Source organism: Paramormyrops kingsleyae, chromosome 8, assembly GCF_048594095.1.
Source record: "Paramormyrops kingsleyae isolate MSU_618 chromosome 8, PKINGS_0.4, whole genome shotgun sequence".
Lineage (NCBI taxonomy): Eukaryota > Metazoa > Chordata > Actinopteri > Osteoglossiformes > Mormyridae > Paramormyrops > Paramormyrops kingsleyae.
In genome coordinates this window covers 9,068,003-9,084,437 of record NC_132804.1, presented here as the reverse complement: position 1 = coordinate 9,084,437, position 16,435 = coordinate 9,068,003, and the positions used below count along the sequence as shown (strand labels likewise).

General features: G+C 47.8%; 1 protein-coding gene across 5 annotated transcripts in view; it reads right to left on the bottom strand.

Annotated features, from left to right (window-relative positions):
* Positions 1 to 16,435, bottom strand: part of ephb2b (eph receptor B2b) — a 113,954-nt gene that overhangs the window by 60,450 nt on the left and 37,069 nt on the right. For all 5 annotated transcript variants that reach the window (XM_023827556.2, XM_023827558.2, XM_023827559.2 and 2 more), the window contains exon 2: positions 6,602 to 6,681. In XM_023827556.2, coding sequence (XP_023683324.1) covers positions 6,602 to 6,681 — 80 coding nt within the window. The remainder of the gene's footprint in view (positions 1 to 6,601; positions 6,682 to 16,435) is intronic.

The window sequence follows — 16,435 nt, the reverse complement described above, 5'->3', positions numbered from 1 at the left end:
AAAATAAAACAAAAAAACACGAAACAATCAGTTGCTCCACTTCTGCATCACTGTGAGAGATCAGGCAGGTGTTCTGGAACATTCCAGGGCCCAGGCTAACCCAATGCTCCTCACTGGTGAGAATCGGAAATTCTGACGTGAGACTTCTACAGCCTCGCTAACCCCTCTGCCCAGGGGCACCAGCCCTGTCCATTTACCAAGGCCACCCCCCAAACAAGGCTTCACTCCTCACTTCACAGCTGATATAATTCCCCAAATTAGTGGTTTCTTAATGAGGATTTAGATGGGGAAAGGGCTCAAGTCCCCCTCCGAGTTTAAGACCCCGTCTCTCTCATTTTTTCTCATTCCATTCATGCTGCCGGCCCCCCGCACTCACCGCACGGCTACCAGGCTCGTTAAACGCTAAACGCTTTGCTTCCTGTCACTACGGCTGCGGATGACACGCAGCGTGACAAAAACAAATAAATGCCGTGTGGATCTCCCTCACGGCGGAGGGGTGGGGCACCCGCGCAAATATTTAACGAATGATGAAGCAGCGCTGAGATTTGTAGGTAAACAGCCATTAAAGACTTCACAAACATTTAAGATAAATCACGCTTTGCATCCTGGCAGAAAGCCAGGGAGTGACAGATGTGGCGGCCGTTGATAAACTGGCCCACAGAAATCGACAAGAACTGGCTCTGCGCTGGGCGGCCATGCCCATCGATACCGACCTCTGTCACCTCTCCCCCAGAATCAGAGCAGGGGGTGGGACAGTCAGTGAGGGCCCTTCCATTTCCCACCACCTCGACAGGGGTTTAGAAACTAAGTTTTACCATGAAATAATTCCCCCTCCTGATCCTGTCATGGAGGGAACCCAATGGAGCGTGATGAGGAGGCCAGCGATCAAACAGCGAGTGTGAAATTAGGAAAAGAGTCTTCATTTTCACAGTTTTTTTCCCCCCGCGTCAGATCAGCTTTGGTACAGTCATGTGCTTTAAGGTATGAAGGAGGTGGTTGGTTGGACTAAGGGAATTAAGGTCTTTGGGGTGAAAATGGAAATAGAAACGTTTCACCCTTTCTTGGCCCAGCAATCTATTTAATTTTCCCCCAACCACTCTAGAGTGTTTGCTAAACAAAGAAGAAATTATGTAGCTATGTGACAGAAATGCCACAGCCAGGCGTCAGCCGAACTCGCGTCCGTACCAGGCGTCAGTTCTTGTTTTGACCTGCGCTGTCATATTTCCCCGTTCGCTGTATTATTGTTAGCCACCGAAATGCAGAAAATGTCTGAGTGTCGTTGCTAATCAAAGGGCTGTTTCACATGACATCACCCACCGACACCGATGGGTCTGGAGAGAGGCCGCCACCAATTACTGCTCCTTGTTTGGTTAAGGAGCGAAGACTAGCTAGCATAGAGGGGGCGGGGTCACACACCTGGGATTGGCCAATACCACGCGACGCCACCTTTTTTGAGGGGGTTCAGGGAATGTCAGAAAGGCCAAAATGGAGACCTTCAACGCGGGACTAGGCTCACGCCGCAACCGGGAAAGTCTGGGCTGAGGGTCTGTCCAGGTGTCAGTTAGAATTGCCGTGCCTCTGCTGAGTCAGACCACTGCTGGCTTATTTAATAGCAGCCGCGTGCTAATAGCGCGATACATTTTCACTCACATTAGCTGTAATGATATAATGTGACGTACGGAATACGGTAAGATTAGATCTCACTATGTAAGAAGGGTAATTACTATTACTATGGTCTAAGAAATGCTTTCCTTCCCGAAACAGCTCCAAGACCTTGTGTAACGACAGACTGAGGGTGGGGTTGAGGAGGGGGGGCAGATAAGACCCACAGGAGCCGTGAGCTTCTCCCGCAAAGTCAAACTCCCGCCGCTCAAGCAGCGGCTCGCTGATCTGTGATGCTCCTTCTACGAAAATCCCGAAAATCGGTTTTGTGACACCCAACATTCAGACACCCGCTTTTTGGTGAGACCCCTCCTCAAGACGTGTATTCACGCCCCCACCTGGGTGTGATGAAGTCGGGGTGAGGCGTATCACACGCATCCTTCGGACGGTTCTGCTGATCTGCGGACAGAGGGTCCCGGCAGCGCGATAGCTATGGAAACTTCCAGATGACCACTCAGAAGGGAGCAGAAAGCATATATAGGATTGACAGAACCCCCCCCCCCATGCACCCTGGTGAGTAAATAATTCAGAGCTGAAAGGATGCAGCTTTAGCAATAATGCAACGGGGAGAAACCTGTCAAGTGTAACAACGTTTGATTGGTGGGGTGAGAGGAAAAGAACGGCCATACAGAAGCTGGGCTCCTGTGGGGGAGTCATGAGACGTGTCTGTCTCTCTGTCTGCCTATGTTATGTATACATTACATCATGGGGACCAAATGTCCCCACAATGTGATAAAAACCTGCTATTTTGACCTTGTGAGGACCATTTTTTTGGTCCCCACAAGGGGAAACTCAATTTTAGAGAAATCTCTGACAGCAATCAAAAAACTAAAAAATGCCAAAAGACATTTTGTTTGGCTACATATGGTTAAGGTTAGGGCCTTAACCAAATCAATCACCTGACTCAAATCACCTGATCTGGTATTTAAACCCTTACACTGCAGAATAACAACCTTTTAAATAGCATGCTTTTGATGAAATTTTACCTATTTAATTGAAGCATATGTGACTGTCAGACTTACTTCAATAAGCAATTATTCGTCAAGCAACACTAAACTAAACTAATCTAACACACATATTAGTCTCCAAACTAAATTTTCACATGCATTCCTCAACTGAAACAATTTCTGGTTTAGCATATCCAGAAATGATATTATAATACAGGCAGGACTGCTCAGCTGGGATCATCGGGACGAGGTGTGAGTGTACGCGGCAGTATGGGTTGTGTGTCATGCAGTGCGCTCAGTGACACTGGGAATCCCCAGCTCACGTACACACGTACACACACACACAGACACACACACACAGAGCGAACACCTCCACAAAGCCGCCTCAGTACTGAACACGGCACGGCGCGAGACGCCCCCGCCGGTAGCCAGACGCGCCCGTTTCGGGGGCCATCTGTTTTTGCGCAGCTTTCGCTTGATAGTGTCCGGGGGATTCCCCCGTCTGATGTCAGGCTTGGACAGATTTTGTGGGGGGGGGTTGGGTTCAGTAGAACCGTGTCATCAGCGCCATCTGGCAAACGCGACTGACGGAGGTGTGGAGACACACGTCCCGCCAATAGGTGCCTCTGCATGGACAGGGTGGGAGGGGGGGGGCTTGCTCGTAACGGCCGTTAATGCCTATCTGGGACGGCCCAGTGAACTGCCACTTGCACCCATTCCAGTGCTATGATTCGCTGAGCTGCACAGGAGCTCAGAGAGCGCGAATGCAGATGTGCTGGACCCAAAACACAAGACGTCCCCCCTCAGAGCCGCTGAGAAGCCTTAGAGCTTAGCTGCTGCTAGCTGTTTGGGGGTCTCTATGAAAATGAGGAAGGGGGGCGTGCTGTTGCCCCTCCCTCCGCACCCATAGGCAGATTGCTCTGTCCAACCAATTTGCCTTCAGCGACAGCAGGAAAAAAGCTTTGATTTCCTATTTTAATTTTAGTCTGAAGATCACCATCATAAACTTTTAGCAATACAGAAAAATACATTCTTACCCAGCCAAAGGACGCTTTGTGAGGACGATCTCGTTGATGGAGAAATCTCCGCCTCTGCCTGCTGCTAATTGCTGACATGTCATAACGAATGATTAACGCCGCGCGCCGTCGTGTACCTGGGACCCCCGAGCTCCTCTGCCGTGCCGAGAACACGCCGCGGGCCGTCAGACCGGCCAGACCCCAAGGGGGCCATCCATTACGGGGGGGGGTTAGCACCCCGGCGAGGCTGCTGACAGGCTCTTGCCTCGGCGCAGCGGCGGTAATGATTTTCACACGTGCGCCGCCCCCATGTCGCCGGCCCCCCCACGCTTCCTCTCTGGGATTCACCGTGCCTCAGAGCTGTCAGGGCGCCCAGGGAAGAGGGATCGCCACACTGAGACTGGGAGAGCAGGAAGCATAGGTTGGGCACTTCTGGCAGTGACAGGAAGTCTGTACAGCTCAATGCATGTATGTCGGTACAGATTCATCTTGTTTCTGTCTGAGCCTGTTAGTGTATCGGGATGCACAGGATTGCTGGCGTGACTTTCAGCACGTGTGGCTACCGGCTCGTTTGCACGAGTGTGCAGTGTGAATTCCCTGTTCGGAATCTTAATAATCTTCATGTTTTCCACCAGGGCTGGATCCTGGATAAGCTGCTTAAAAAAACACAGCAGTGAATGATTGCGCGTGAATATAAATATGTTAATTTAAAAATTGTTTTATATTTAAATTTAGGGGGAAAGATAAATCATCTGTCCTGCTGAGATCATGGTATTTGCCGTTTCGCAGCCTGGCTTTTATCGGAGGCAACTGACCCATTTATGAGCTGGGATATTTTCACCGGAACATTTCAGAAGGTTAAGTGCATTTCTCAAGGGTACGGCAATCAGTCCCTCATGGGACATAAAACTACAGTTTAAGCTAGAAATCCACATCCTTAACTGCCACACCATCTACTGCCCGAGATATGAAAATACAAGCTCATTTTATAATAGCTCATTTTGGATTAATATTACGTCTGCATGTTGAAAACAGGGAAAGCCGGTTTTCCTTGCGGTGCCCCAAGAAACAACAAGGGGCACCATCTGAGGGCACCATTTACCCCCAGGCAGAGACTGATATAATATACAAAAGTTTTTGTTTAATGGTTCTTTTACTCTGGGCAGAAAGTTTTGTGCCACACAGCTCTAAAATCTAATGGGGCTCTTGAAAGTTTTCTATGAGGGGTAAAGATGAGGAGATGAGTGATGCAGAATGGCTGCAAGGTCCTGTGAGAAAGGAAGGACTGAGGCTCCAGCAGGAAGGAGAGTCAGCAGCCCAAGGCTCTCTGCTGTCACTGCCACGGTCCAGGCAGCGGGGAAGAGGCCGTCTGCCTGCCCTCAGGTTTGAGGAAACGGCACTGATGGTGAATTCAGACTATTAGCATTAAGAAAAAATAAGAAAAAAAAACTTTGTAGTTCCACAAAAGAACTGTTGAGAAAGTGTTGTCTTTTTTTCCTGTCTGTCTGTTTCTGCTTTTTTTTTGACAGAAGGCAGTGTATAATTTAAACCAGCCCAAATCCATTCCACAGAAGCATAAATAATTAAATAAAATGGAGCGCATTTTGTTTGTTTGTTTTTATTTTAGGGTGCACCGGCAAATTATAGTACGTTTTTTTTCTCTCTACTGAAGCTTGTTTTGAAGATGCCAGATCGTGTGCAGAGAGAAGGGAAGGAGGGGGCTCGACCCGCTGTCAAGGAACAATCTTACCTGCTGCCCCATGTTGGTTTCTAAAGGCAGGTTCACAAAGAGGTGTGGTTTTTTAGGCCAGAAAAAATATACGTAGCACCTGTCTGGCACCAAGGGCAACTATAGGAATTTTTGATGCAGGCGGGTATAATAGGGACCATAATGCATGTGCGAGTGTCAACCTTATCATTAACCAATGATATGCTTTGAAACAGCGAGTGACAGGGGCAGGGGCACTCCACGGGCCAATCAGCTTTCAGCTGGAGCCAGCGGACCCACCGCTGTACACGCCCCTGACTGGCACTCAAAAGAATCACCTAACTGCAAAGAAGTTAGAGTACGGTTAAATATTTAGTCTAAAGACTGGAGTCACAAGCTGTGGATCACTAGAGAAAAATAACCTAATCTTATTCTGGGCTGTGCTCTTTATGTTTGCATACGATCAGTTCCTGGCCAGGCTCTGGAGATAGACGTATTAGGTTAATTAGGTGAATTAGGTTCTCTGGGTTGCCCACAGCACGTTTCCAGTGCCTTCTGGAATAGGCTCCATGATCACTGCACCCCTTTACTGAATCAGTGGTTTCTGAGAATGGATGGATGGATGGATGGATGGATCCTGCCTGCCTGCCCCACCCCCTAGAAAAATAGTAGCATCAGTGTGTATGCAAAAGCCACCAGAAAATAGTGACATTTGGTTGAAAACCACCAGCATGCTCCTCACAGCTCCTTAAAATTAGATTAGAACAACCGACTGGAGGCCCTCAGAGATACAAACACGCAGATTAGAAGCTCCGGGTGCCGCAGACTTGCAGACGTGGCCTCGTTCCCTCAGATCCCCCGGTCGTCCTCCAAAAGTCTGCGAGGCTCGGCGACCTTCGACCCAGACCGCATCACTTCTGGGCCCGCCAGGGGACTGTGGCCAAACCACGGCCTTAAAAAACCGCTGACGGAGGTGCAGCCCCATTTGCCACCCTGGGCGGGAGAAGGCTGTACGCACTTTGGGACACTGTGACGCGTTTCATCCATATTTTTTTGGTTTAAGAGCAGAGAAATAAAACAGAACAAAAAACTGAAAACAGAACAGAGAATAAAAGACAAATATGGGGCAACGAGCAGTTCTATGAACTTAAAAAGCAGAAAACACGTACTTAGCAAATTCAATAACGCCGTAAATCGTTCCACATGAAGTGCTAAAAAAAAGACATGAAACAAAAATGTGTAAGGGGGAAAAAAATGAAAATACTTACACTGTTGTCACTCACCCCGGAGACAGGGTACACCGTCCAGCCCAGCTCAGCTGTGGCCGTGGTGGAATCCATCAGCGTCTCTGTGGGGGGGTAGAATTTACAGTTAGCCTGCTGATCTATCACAGAATGAAAATGGGTCAGCCCCAGTCCGTCCCCAACCGTCACAATCGTATGTTAAACATGGCAGTGAAACTGGAACTTCAGGCCTCTCCCCGAGAGAGCAAACCAGGCGAAGGCAACATGTCTGAGCATTGAAAACCCGGTAAGAGCGGCTATTAGAGACTGCCAACATCAAACAGGTCCAGTAGATGCACCCTGACCTCTGACCCCAGAGCAGTCTACTCAGAGAGGGGCTCATCAATTCTGCTGGCCCTAAGATATTATTGGTGCATTCGATTATCTCTCCGAAGTCGTAAATTCTGAGGTGCGTGATGTCACGTCTGACCAGTCTCCCGTTCGAGCTACACATCTCGGAACAAACATGGCTGCCTCCATGAAAACGCTGCTGTGTGTTGTTGCTTTATATTTTAGCAGATTTGGAGTGAGATTCTTTTTTCCAAGAAACAAACAAGAAACATGAAATAGTCAAACCATTTTAAAATCTTTATAATATTTTAGTAGATTCATAGTGATATTCTTTTTTCAAGAGGCAAACAAACTACAAACAAACAAAAACAAAAGAAATACAAAAATATGATATTGCATGCTAGGATACTGTTGACAGTCATAATATGGTATTCTCTTAATTGAACACGTGCAATTGCATTTATAACTATTAATACATTTAACAAAATATGCATTTTAAAATATTTATAAGATAGATTTACTGTTGACTGTGTAAGTGGCCATATTGAAATGACGTCATAGGGAATCTCGGACAACAAAATACTCTCTGACATGAACGTCGGAAAGGAGGCGTGTTTAGGACAGGAAGTGACGTTTTTCATAATGTTTTTATCTGAGTTCCGACTTGGAGAGAGATAATCGATCTGACTTTTCACCTCTGAGTTCCCCCCCTCGGTATGGGTTTCTAAAACCCCCACCTGACAATGTGTAAGCCATGATCAGTGCTTTACACTCACAGGTAATTAATTGCTCGTGCTCAAGAAGTGGGAAAGATATTTTAAATTCTGTGGACAACAGACTACATTCCTGCCTTCCCTTCTTCCCTACAACAAATGACAAACGTGGACATTTCCGGTCCAGAAAGTAAAAATCCAGACCACGATTTTGTTTCACAAGAACATAAGAACATAAGAAATTTACAAACGAGAGGAGGCCATTCGGCCCATCGAGCTCGCTTGGGGAGAACTTAGCTAATAGCTCAGAGTTGTTAAAATCTTATCTAGCTCTGATTTAAAGGAACCCATGGTTTTAGCTTCCACTACACTAGCAGGAAGACTATTCCATACTCTGACTACATGCTGTGTAAAGAAGTGCTTCCTCAAATTTGTTTTAAAATGTTCTCCCGCTAATTTAACCAAGAAGTTGAGTACTCTGTGACTGTGCTCAACTAGTGGGTTGAAACAAAATCTTGGCCTGGATTTTTACACCCCAATTTCATTAATATGGACATAATTACATTTTTTTGGAATAGGCCATGGAAATAAAAAAAAGCCCATAAAATAAACAAACAAGCAGAAACTGAATGACCCCTCTTGATTTGAGTTTGTGTTCTGAGTCAGGTTTTTACAGAAACCTTTGCCTCCCGGTTCCTGGGAGCGACCTCTACTGGCTGAGGTTCTCTGCTGACAGTGAGTGCACCCATCCCAAACGCCGCCAGAACGTTCCCCGCACCCGTGGGCCCTCACAGAGCCAAGCAGGAGACAATGGGGGCCACACTGCTCCAGTAGGGGGGCCTCGCCAAGTGCGTAGCCCTCAAACCTGAGGACAAGTGAAAGACAAGAGTCCCGTGTTTGGACTGGAACCAGCAAAGCGGACGGGAGGAGGGGGGATGTAAGTGGAAGAGCAAGCGGCCGCGTTAAGCCAGCGGCCCCCCCGCCACGCCAGGGCCCCCCCTGGTGCCACTCCCAACCGTCTTTTCTCCAGAAAGAGCCGCTGCTTCCTTTTGTTGTTTTCTTTCCTCGGCACCTTCTCCACCCCCCCCCCCCCCCCTTTTGCGCCCCCACTGCCGAGCAGCGTTTGGAATTCATCCCTAAGGAGGGTAAGCATTAAACGTACGGGGCTTCCTAAGATTACTCAACAAGAAGCACGTGGAGCTTTTTCCGCCGTGACCGTCCAGGATTTATAAGTGCTCCCCACTTCGAACTCATTACCACGGCCCCCAGGCGGCCACATTTGGGAAAAATACGCACGGTGCTTATAATGTATGCAATGTTATTCCATCACCCCCCACCCCCCATGATTCACAGCCCGTAAGCCGAGGTAACAAGCAGCTTTGTTTACGTATAAATAGGTACCCTATATTCTTTCTAAGCTGGAGACATCACATGGGAATAGCAAATAGCAGCAGAAGTGATGGGGGTGCCCCGTTATGCGCCCCCCCCCCGGGTCCACGCCGTGCTTGTTTGCGCTTCAAGTTTGGTGGGCTGATACGAAACACATTTCTGTCTCTTTGCCTGCCATGTACACACAGGTCCAATGTCGCCACACTAGCCGGCAAACATTAACGCTACAGGCTGGGTCCTCGTGTCAACCATTTCAGTCCCCCCCCCCCCCCCCCCAGATCCTTGGGGAGCCGTATCTCAGTTTAGAGAGGAAGAGGTTACCTTGCCGGGACGCGTAACCCACATGGGCGGAGCACCAGAACTCCCCCACCCCCAGTAACAGCCAAAACGCACAGCATCTGAATGTCATGGAGCTCAACAAACAGCACAATAAAAGTTACATAAATAACAGAGGAGCAAACGCTGGGGGAGGGAGGGGGGATGGAGCTCTGTGGAGGAGCAAGAGCAGCTAGGCTGAGCTTCCAGGGAATGCCCAGGTACAGGTGTAAGAGGTACTGAAGCAAGAGCTACACAACATCTTCCAACAGGGGTGTGAAGGTGTATGAATAACAATCACACCTACAAGAAGTGTGCTGAGCTACTGTGTTCGCCGAAGTAAGGATCTGGGAGTTCCCAAGGTAATCTCTGGGATTCTGGGTTTTAGCCGGTGTGCAGAGAAGGCCTGCCTACGGTCGCCGCGACGATGGAGGCAGACGGCGCTCCGGAAATCAGGTAGGGCCTTTGTGCTGGCCGTTTCCCAGGGAGACGGCGGACATAAGCATCGTCCGTCAGGTTTCTGCAGGGACCGGCAGACGGGTCCCATTCATCTGCTTGTTCATTCCGGGCTCGAGACGGAGAGCGGAGCGGGGGAGGGGAGAATGGGCGGATCAGTGGGGCGCTGGGCAAATTACTACATCACAGGGCCGGCAAGGAGGAAAACCTACAGAATTAGGGTTTTTAAAAAGGCAATCTGTCAACTGCTACATCTGTAGAAGAAGAGGTGTCCTGTCGGCTTGTGTAGCTGATGCCACACTTTAGACCGCAGATTTACAAGCTATTAACAAAAACTGATATTTTTTACCCTTACTTGGAAGCAAGATGGTTTCCCTCTCAGTTATTTGCTATTCCTGGTAATAAATACTCCTGTCATTAAGTGGGTAGAAGTACTAATCCTATTCCCAAAATCCTAAATCCTGTCTCCCAACCCCACAGTACTGATTTTGGGTTAGACTGCAGCGTTCCGTCTGCCTCTGACTGTCCATCCCGTACGCAACCTCACACAGAGCAGGACTCCGTCCTCTCCTCTCCCGGAAAGAGGAGGCCAATGAAGGACAAATGCGATGGCCGCTTCCCCAAACAGCAGCCAGCTCTCTGATTTATATTCCTGTGCGAACCGCTAACTTTTAATTAAGAGGGCTTTACATGTGCCCCCACTTATTTTTAGGGACGAGCAATATCTCCAAGACATGCAGTTCTAGGCAGGCGTAATAGCGGGCTCTACCTCATCTCTCCCCCCCATTTATCATAAAGCCCTAATCTTGTAATTAAGCAGGAGAAATTGAATTTGCACAGCCATTGATAATATAATGTGATGTAGCAAAGCTTACAGAAGGAAATGAGAATTATAGCCCATAACGGTAATGAGAACTGGGGACAAAGGCAGTGGTGAAATATACGGCAGCGCCTGGCAGGAGGTGTCCCTGGCGGGAATATGCGACGCACGCCGTCTCCCATAATGCACCACGGTTACCTGCTATCGGCAGTCCAGGGGCAGGCTGGAGTGGCAGTTGACCCAGAAAGATGGATTAGCCTGCCTATCATTCGGCCACAGTAGACGCACCAATTCATTACCACAGCCTTGACATGCTGCCCCCCTCCCCATATACTCCGGAGGAGGTGAAAACATGCCACTGGGGGGGGGGGGGGGGGGAGAAGGGGTGCTCCAGAAATACCAGCACAGTCTGACACGGCTTAAATTATTTACACGGCGGATGATGCAGGCTGTTAAGAAGGAAGGCTAGCGTTGTCTTGGCGATGATGATGACCCCAGCCGCCCCAAAGCAGCCCCCACCCCCCCCCCCCCCGACTTATGCTATGGTCCTTGGTCCCCCACCCCCACAATCTGGCAGCTAAAGTCAAAAAGCGACAGTCAACTAAGTCCAGATACTTTAGCACATAAACAGAATTGCTCAATATTCTGTGCAGGGCTGCCTCAAGGCAGCAGTGGCTAAATGGACCTTCCGGGATGCGTCATTCTGCCTGTAATGTGCAGGTCAGCAGAGATTTTACCCACGTGACAAATGTGCCTCACAGGAGGTTTTTCCCCAAGGGCGCAAACTCCTAAAAGAACATGCATCTCGCTGGCAGCCAGACAGAATTTCAGACTCTTCCAACCAAAGTGTTTAACTCATAAAAAAGAAAAAAAATTAACCGTCAAGCACACATTTTACAGTAAGTTAAAAACGCCACAGCGCAGTGAGTCAGAACATTTCATCAGCCCTTTTCTCTGTCACCCTGTGCCTCATTGCAGACTTACATTCAGCTCTGGAAATCTTTCACTCCCCCACTTTCATCAGACCTACAAACCAGGGACTCCCCAGGTGCTCTGGAATGTAATCTGCAACCAATGAACTGGACAAGGGACAAGCGATCAATCAGGCCATCCAGCCTTCTGCTGGAGCCGCGCCAGACCCATTCAATGGGAGGCATCCCAGTAATGGACTGTTAGTACCTGCAGTAGCCAGTTGATGTGCTGAACTTCCAACACATCTCCACCCTTGGCAGTGTGTGGCAAGAGAGCTGCCCACTGATCCACTGGATGCAGTTTAGTCAATTGGTGTGTTTAAATAGCCCAGTGTGTGTGTCCTGCGATGGACTGGAACCCAGTCCTGAGAACACCTCCATGTGCCCTCCAGTGTCCAATTTTGGCTCCAGGCCGCCCTACGATTCGGTTCAGGATACACAGCTTGATGAGGAATGCTCGGATGAACGCACCTGTTAGTTCCACACTAGTTCCCAAACATCCCCTTTCTCCAATCCCATAACGAAACAAAGTAGCACCAAATAGTGTTTTGTTCTTAAAGCAATATTTTAATTTTATTTTGGGCTTTTGCTGTTCCACGCAATTTTCATCCTGGTCTCGGTTTTATTTAACAAAACACTTTTTTACGCCACATTTTTCTCGCTTCAGTTTTCATTTAAAATCACGGCCTTGATTAGCAGACCCCCATTAACTCTGTCACTGTGAATTCATCCATACTGGAAATTTCTCGTACTTTGTAACGAATGCAAAATGCATTATAATCATAAGCTCCCCTCTGGGAAACCTTCACTAGGCTCCAGTAGAAATGAGGAAGAGCAGCAGCGCCGCAGGACGCTTGAGGCCCCCAGCGGGCGCCGGGCCCTAAACGGCGTGCTCGAGGCCCCAAGCGGGCGCCGGGCCCTAAACGCCGTGCTCGAGGCCCCAAGCGGGCGCCGGGCCCTAAACGCTGTGCGAGGGCCCAAGCGGGCGCCGGGCCCTAAACGCCGTTTGCAGGTTTACTCTCCCTGGCATCACGGCTCCAGCACAAAGAGCACGTATCTGTGTGAAAAAGCACGCCTTCCTCCCTCACTACTCACCTCGCTCTCACATCATACAGGCACGGATTCACTTAAACCACATGTCGCTGGAACGTGGTAGAGAACCTCCAACCTCCACACTCAGAACCAGAAGCAGGAACCGAACCTCTGACCCCGTACGTGCGAAGCGGTGCTGCTACTCCACACCTTCCAGGCCAATGAGCGAAAAAACGGAATCAAGGCAATATCGTCACACTGTGCGTTACGTTAACGTATGTTTGATTCATAACCTGTTACCCAGGGAATATATTCTGCTGATGTCTATTCAAGCAATGTGAAGCAGTCTGCCCAAGCACTGCAAGGACCTGTTCTGGAACAGATCCATCAACGCGGCGACCACACTTCACAGGAGGGGAGGAGCTGCCGTTGGAGTTTTCTCCTTTCTGTAGTAATTCAGACAAAGGCTTCCACTGTCTAGCATAAGTGTTTGGCACAATCTCACATCATTCACTGCAGATAAAGTCCTTTGTCTTCTGGAGGAATGGCAAGGTGACATCGCTCCTCCCCCTCTTACGGCGTTTAGCTTCCACTGTGAAACTAGTGGGAGAAAAAGATCACGACATGCGGATTCATAAGGGTACCAGTGGTATTCCTGTAGGTGCGTGCGGTGTGGCAGCCCGATGCTGAGCCCACATCGAGGTTCTGTGTGCACATGCAGGAGTTTCCCAAAGCCGGAATCAGTCCCATGTGGGCTGGGGCTGCTCTCCAAGGCCGCAACACCTTACATATGTCTCTGTAGAGACGTCACTCTTTCACAGAAAATTGTGCAGACTCTGGATATTGCCAGTATCCAGGATGGCGCCCTAGAGGCCCCACTGTGAGGCAGGGGCTGGAAGGGAGGGATGTAGAAATATGAGTGACCAGCACTGTGTATCAGTGCCACTCCAAATGGGAGAGGGGCAAACCAGGGAATGGTGGTCTGATGAGAGTCAGGGATACTGGGGAGGGACTCAAGCCATCACACAATCAAAAATAAGTATAATCCATGGAAGCCCCCGACAGCCCCATACCCCGTTAAGAAAGCGAACATCATGTCCGTATAGAATTTCTAAGCAGAAATAATAATAATAATATTAAATCTGTGTCACAGGCCCCATTTTAAACATCAAGCACCAGTTGTTCACTGTGAGTCCTCACTGCAAAAGCTAGCCAGCTTCAGGCAGGTCCTGGGATACCAATTGCTTTACCAACAGACGACTACTTCACACACTGGCCAAAAAAATAAAAGCTGAATTAATTTTCCTGGAGTGAGTCTTACATCATTCCCCGTTACCCTGATGTTTTGACAAAATCTTCTAAAATGTGCTCTTTCCACATGAAGATGTGATGTTTCGCAAAAGTCCCAATAAAAAATTAAAACATGAATCCATGGCTACAAAGTTAGGCTAGCAGTTGCACTTCTGATAAGGGGGAGGGGCATCGGCCAGATGCTCCTCCACATCAGATCCAAATGAAGGAATGAGGTCTGTATTGACTCTGTTCCAGCCATGAAATCCTTTCCACAGTAACCGATTGCAACTATTTAACAAAAAAAAAAACAATTCTTTTTGAAATATTTTTTTTTCCGGATACATGTATAACTGGATTCTTCACAATTTCATTTTATTCTTGTTATAAAACACCAGAACAAAAGCAAAAAAAAAAAAACAACTAAACAGAAACTAAATTTAACATGGCACACAAGTCAAATTACATGACTAGATTTTCTGCACTGGCTTTGTTGACGTTTCTGCAATCTGGATACTAACCCGCTCAAAAGGATTTGACTATTCATCAGTTTATTCTTTGCAAACATATAACCCTCTATCAAAGGTCACTGATATTGAATAAATCCATTTTGGTGCTGTTTACGCAATGCGTGTGGCTGTTACGCTACAGTGATCCAGGGACCTGCAAACTAGCCGACCCGTTATTTAACGTTAAAACTGTTCCTTGCATCTTTTCTTTGTTTTTAAGAAAATGCTTAGAAGCTAATGAACAACTTTTGAATAACGCTTTAAGTGATCTGCACCTTCATAGTGCATTCATTACACATACACTGAACATTCAGTGCACCTCCATAATGGATTCATAAGCAGCTTGTAAGTATACCATAATTTAACAGCTTTGATATATATTTTGATAATCATATAATCATGTAATGTTTGATACTCATGAATATTAAAGGTATGTTTGGATGGTAGGGTATACATATATGTTGCTTATAAACACATTATGAAGGTGCATTGAATGTTTGACGAATGTATTACAAGGGCATTATTAAGGCGCAGTTAATTTAAAGTGTTACCAAATTTCATTACACAAGAAAGGAGACTTTGAATGATTCTTTGCAATCACATGTACCAGAATTTGTCATTTAGGCTTCATACCTAATATATGACTCATTTTATAGTTTAGGGGGGAAAGGATGTTTCATTCTTTTTTCAGACAAACACTGTCATGTATTAAACACCTCGGCTCTAGCCTGGGGTGTTAGATAGGTCAGAAGAAAAAGTGTAAAGCACTTTGAAAAAGAATGTGAAAGAGGGAAATATTATACAAAGTCTTTGCCAAGAGTTGATTTATTTGAAAACGCTGTTCTGAGAGCGCCTGCTGTACATCCTCTCTCCAAAGAACCAGTTTTTATCTTCTTCCTTTGGTAAAGGCCATTCCTTTCAGTGCAGACGCACATCCCTGACCTTCAGAGAACAGATCTTACTGGTGTTTAGGGGTTAGGTGCGTGCCCACGGTCAAATAGGAGGCATGGCGATGTTGTGGAGACCCTCTTTACTAGGGTAAAATGAAGCGTGTCCCATTTGGCCGGTTCCCCAATTTTTTTCCCCAGCATGCTGCATGTCTGCTTCAGATCTGAAAGACTGCAGATGTAAACAACTCGCAGAGAGACAGAGCCGCAGAAAGTGCTCCCCCCAGAAGCCACGCCTTCGGAGGCGTCCTTCCAGAAAGCCCTCGGCCTGGTCGGAATATACCTCTGGACACCCTGCACAAGTTTTTGCAGACAGTACTGCGTATTTTATACTGTACGTGAAAATCCTACAAATAAAAAAAGGGACATAAAAGCACCTCTGTTCAAACAGACATCTTAAATTCTAAGCAAATTGGCTTAATGGAAACAATTATTCCTTACCTACAAAAGAGCAGGGGAGCCAGAACCGTGTGTGAGGAGCAGGTGAGAACGCAGCTCAAGTCTGCCTAGAAGGAAAATACAAGGGGCTGGGAGAACCAAGAGCAGCTCCAGTCTGGAAAACTGCATACCTCCCAACCGGAGAGCCTGGTTCACACCTGGGAAGGGGGACTCCAAGCATAGATGGGGGCAGGTTTGAACGTCAGGGTCCTGGGGTCACCAGGCCACCATCCATCCCCCCATGTGCTAAATGACAAGCAGCTTCTAGAAGAGGCATTAACAACCATGTAAGCCTGGCAGATTTACAGCATGTCCGCCTTACAGAGAGAGGCAGGCCGAAACGCAAACTTGCCGGATAATCGACGGCCCTCCCCTCCATTATTCTGCCATACTGGGATGGTTTACAGCTAATTTTATGTCCTTTATGAAGGAGGGGAGGCGGAGCGTAGTGGTGGGGGCACGCAGCCCCACTCAATTATTAAACAAACCAGAATCTGCAAAGATAAAAAGAGCTCAATTTCCAAGCAATTCCTCGCCTCCTTTACAGCAAATCATAAACGGTCTTCCAGAGGACCCAGTTTTCTTTCTGACATCCAGCGGATGGACGGTTGTGGAAGGAGCTCTCACTCAAAATACATTTTTTTCCCC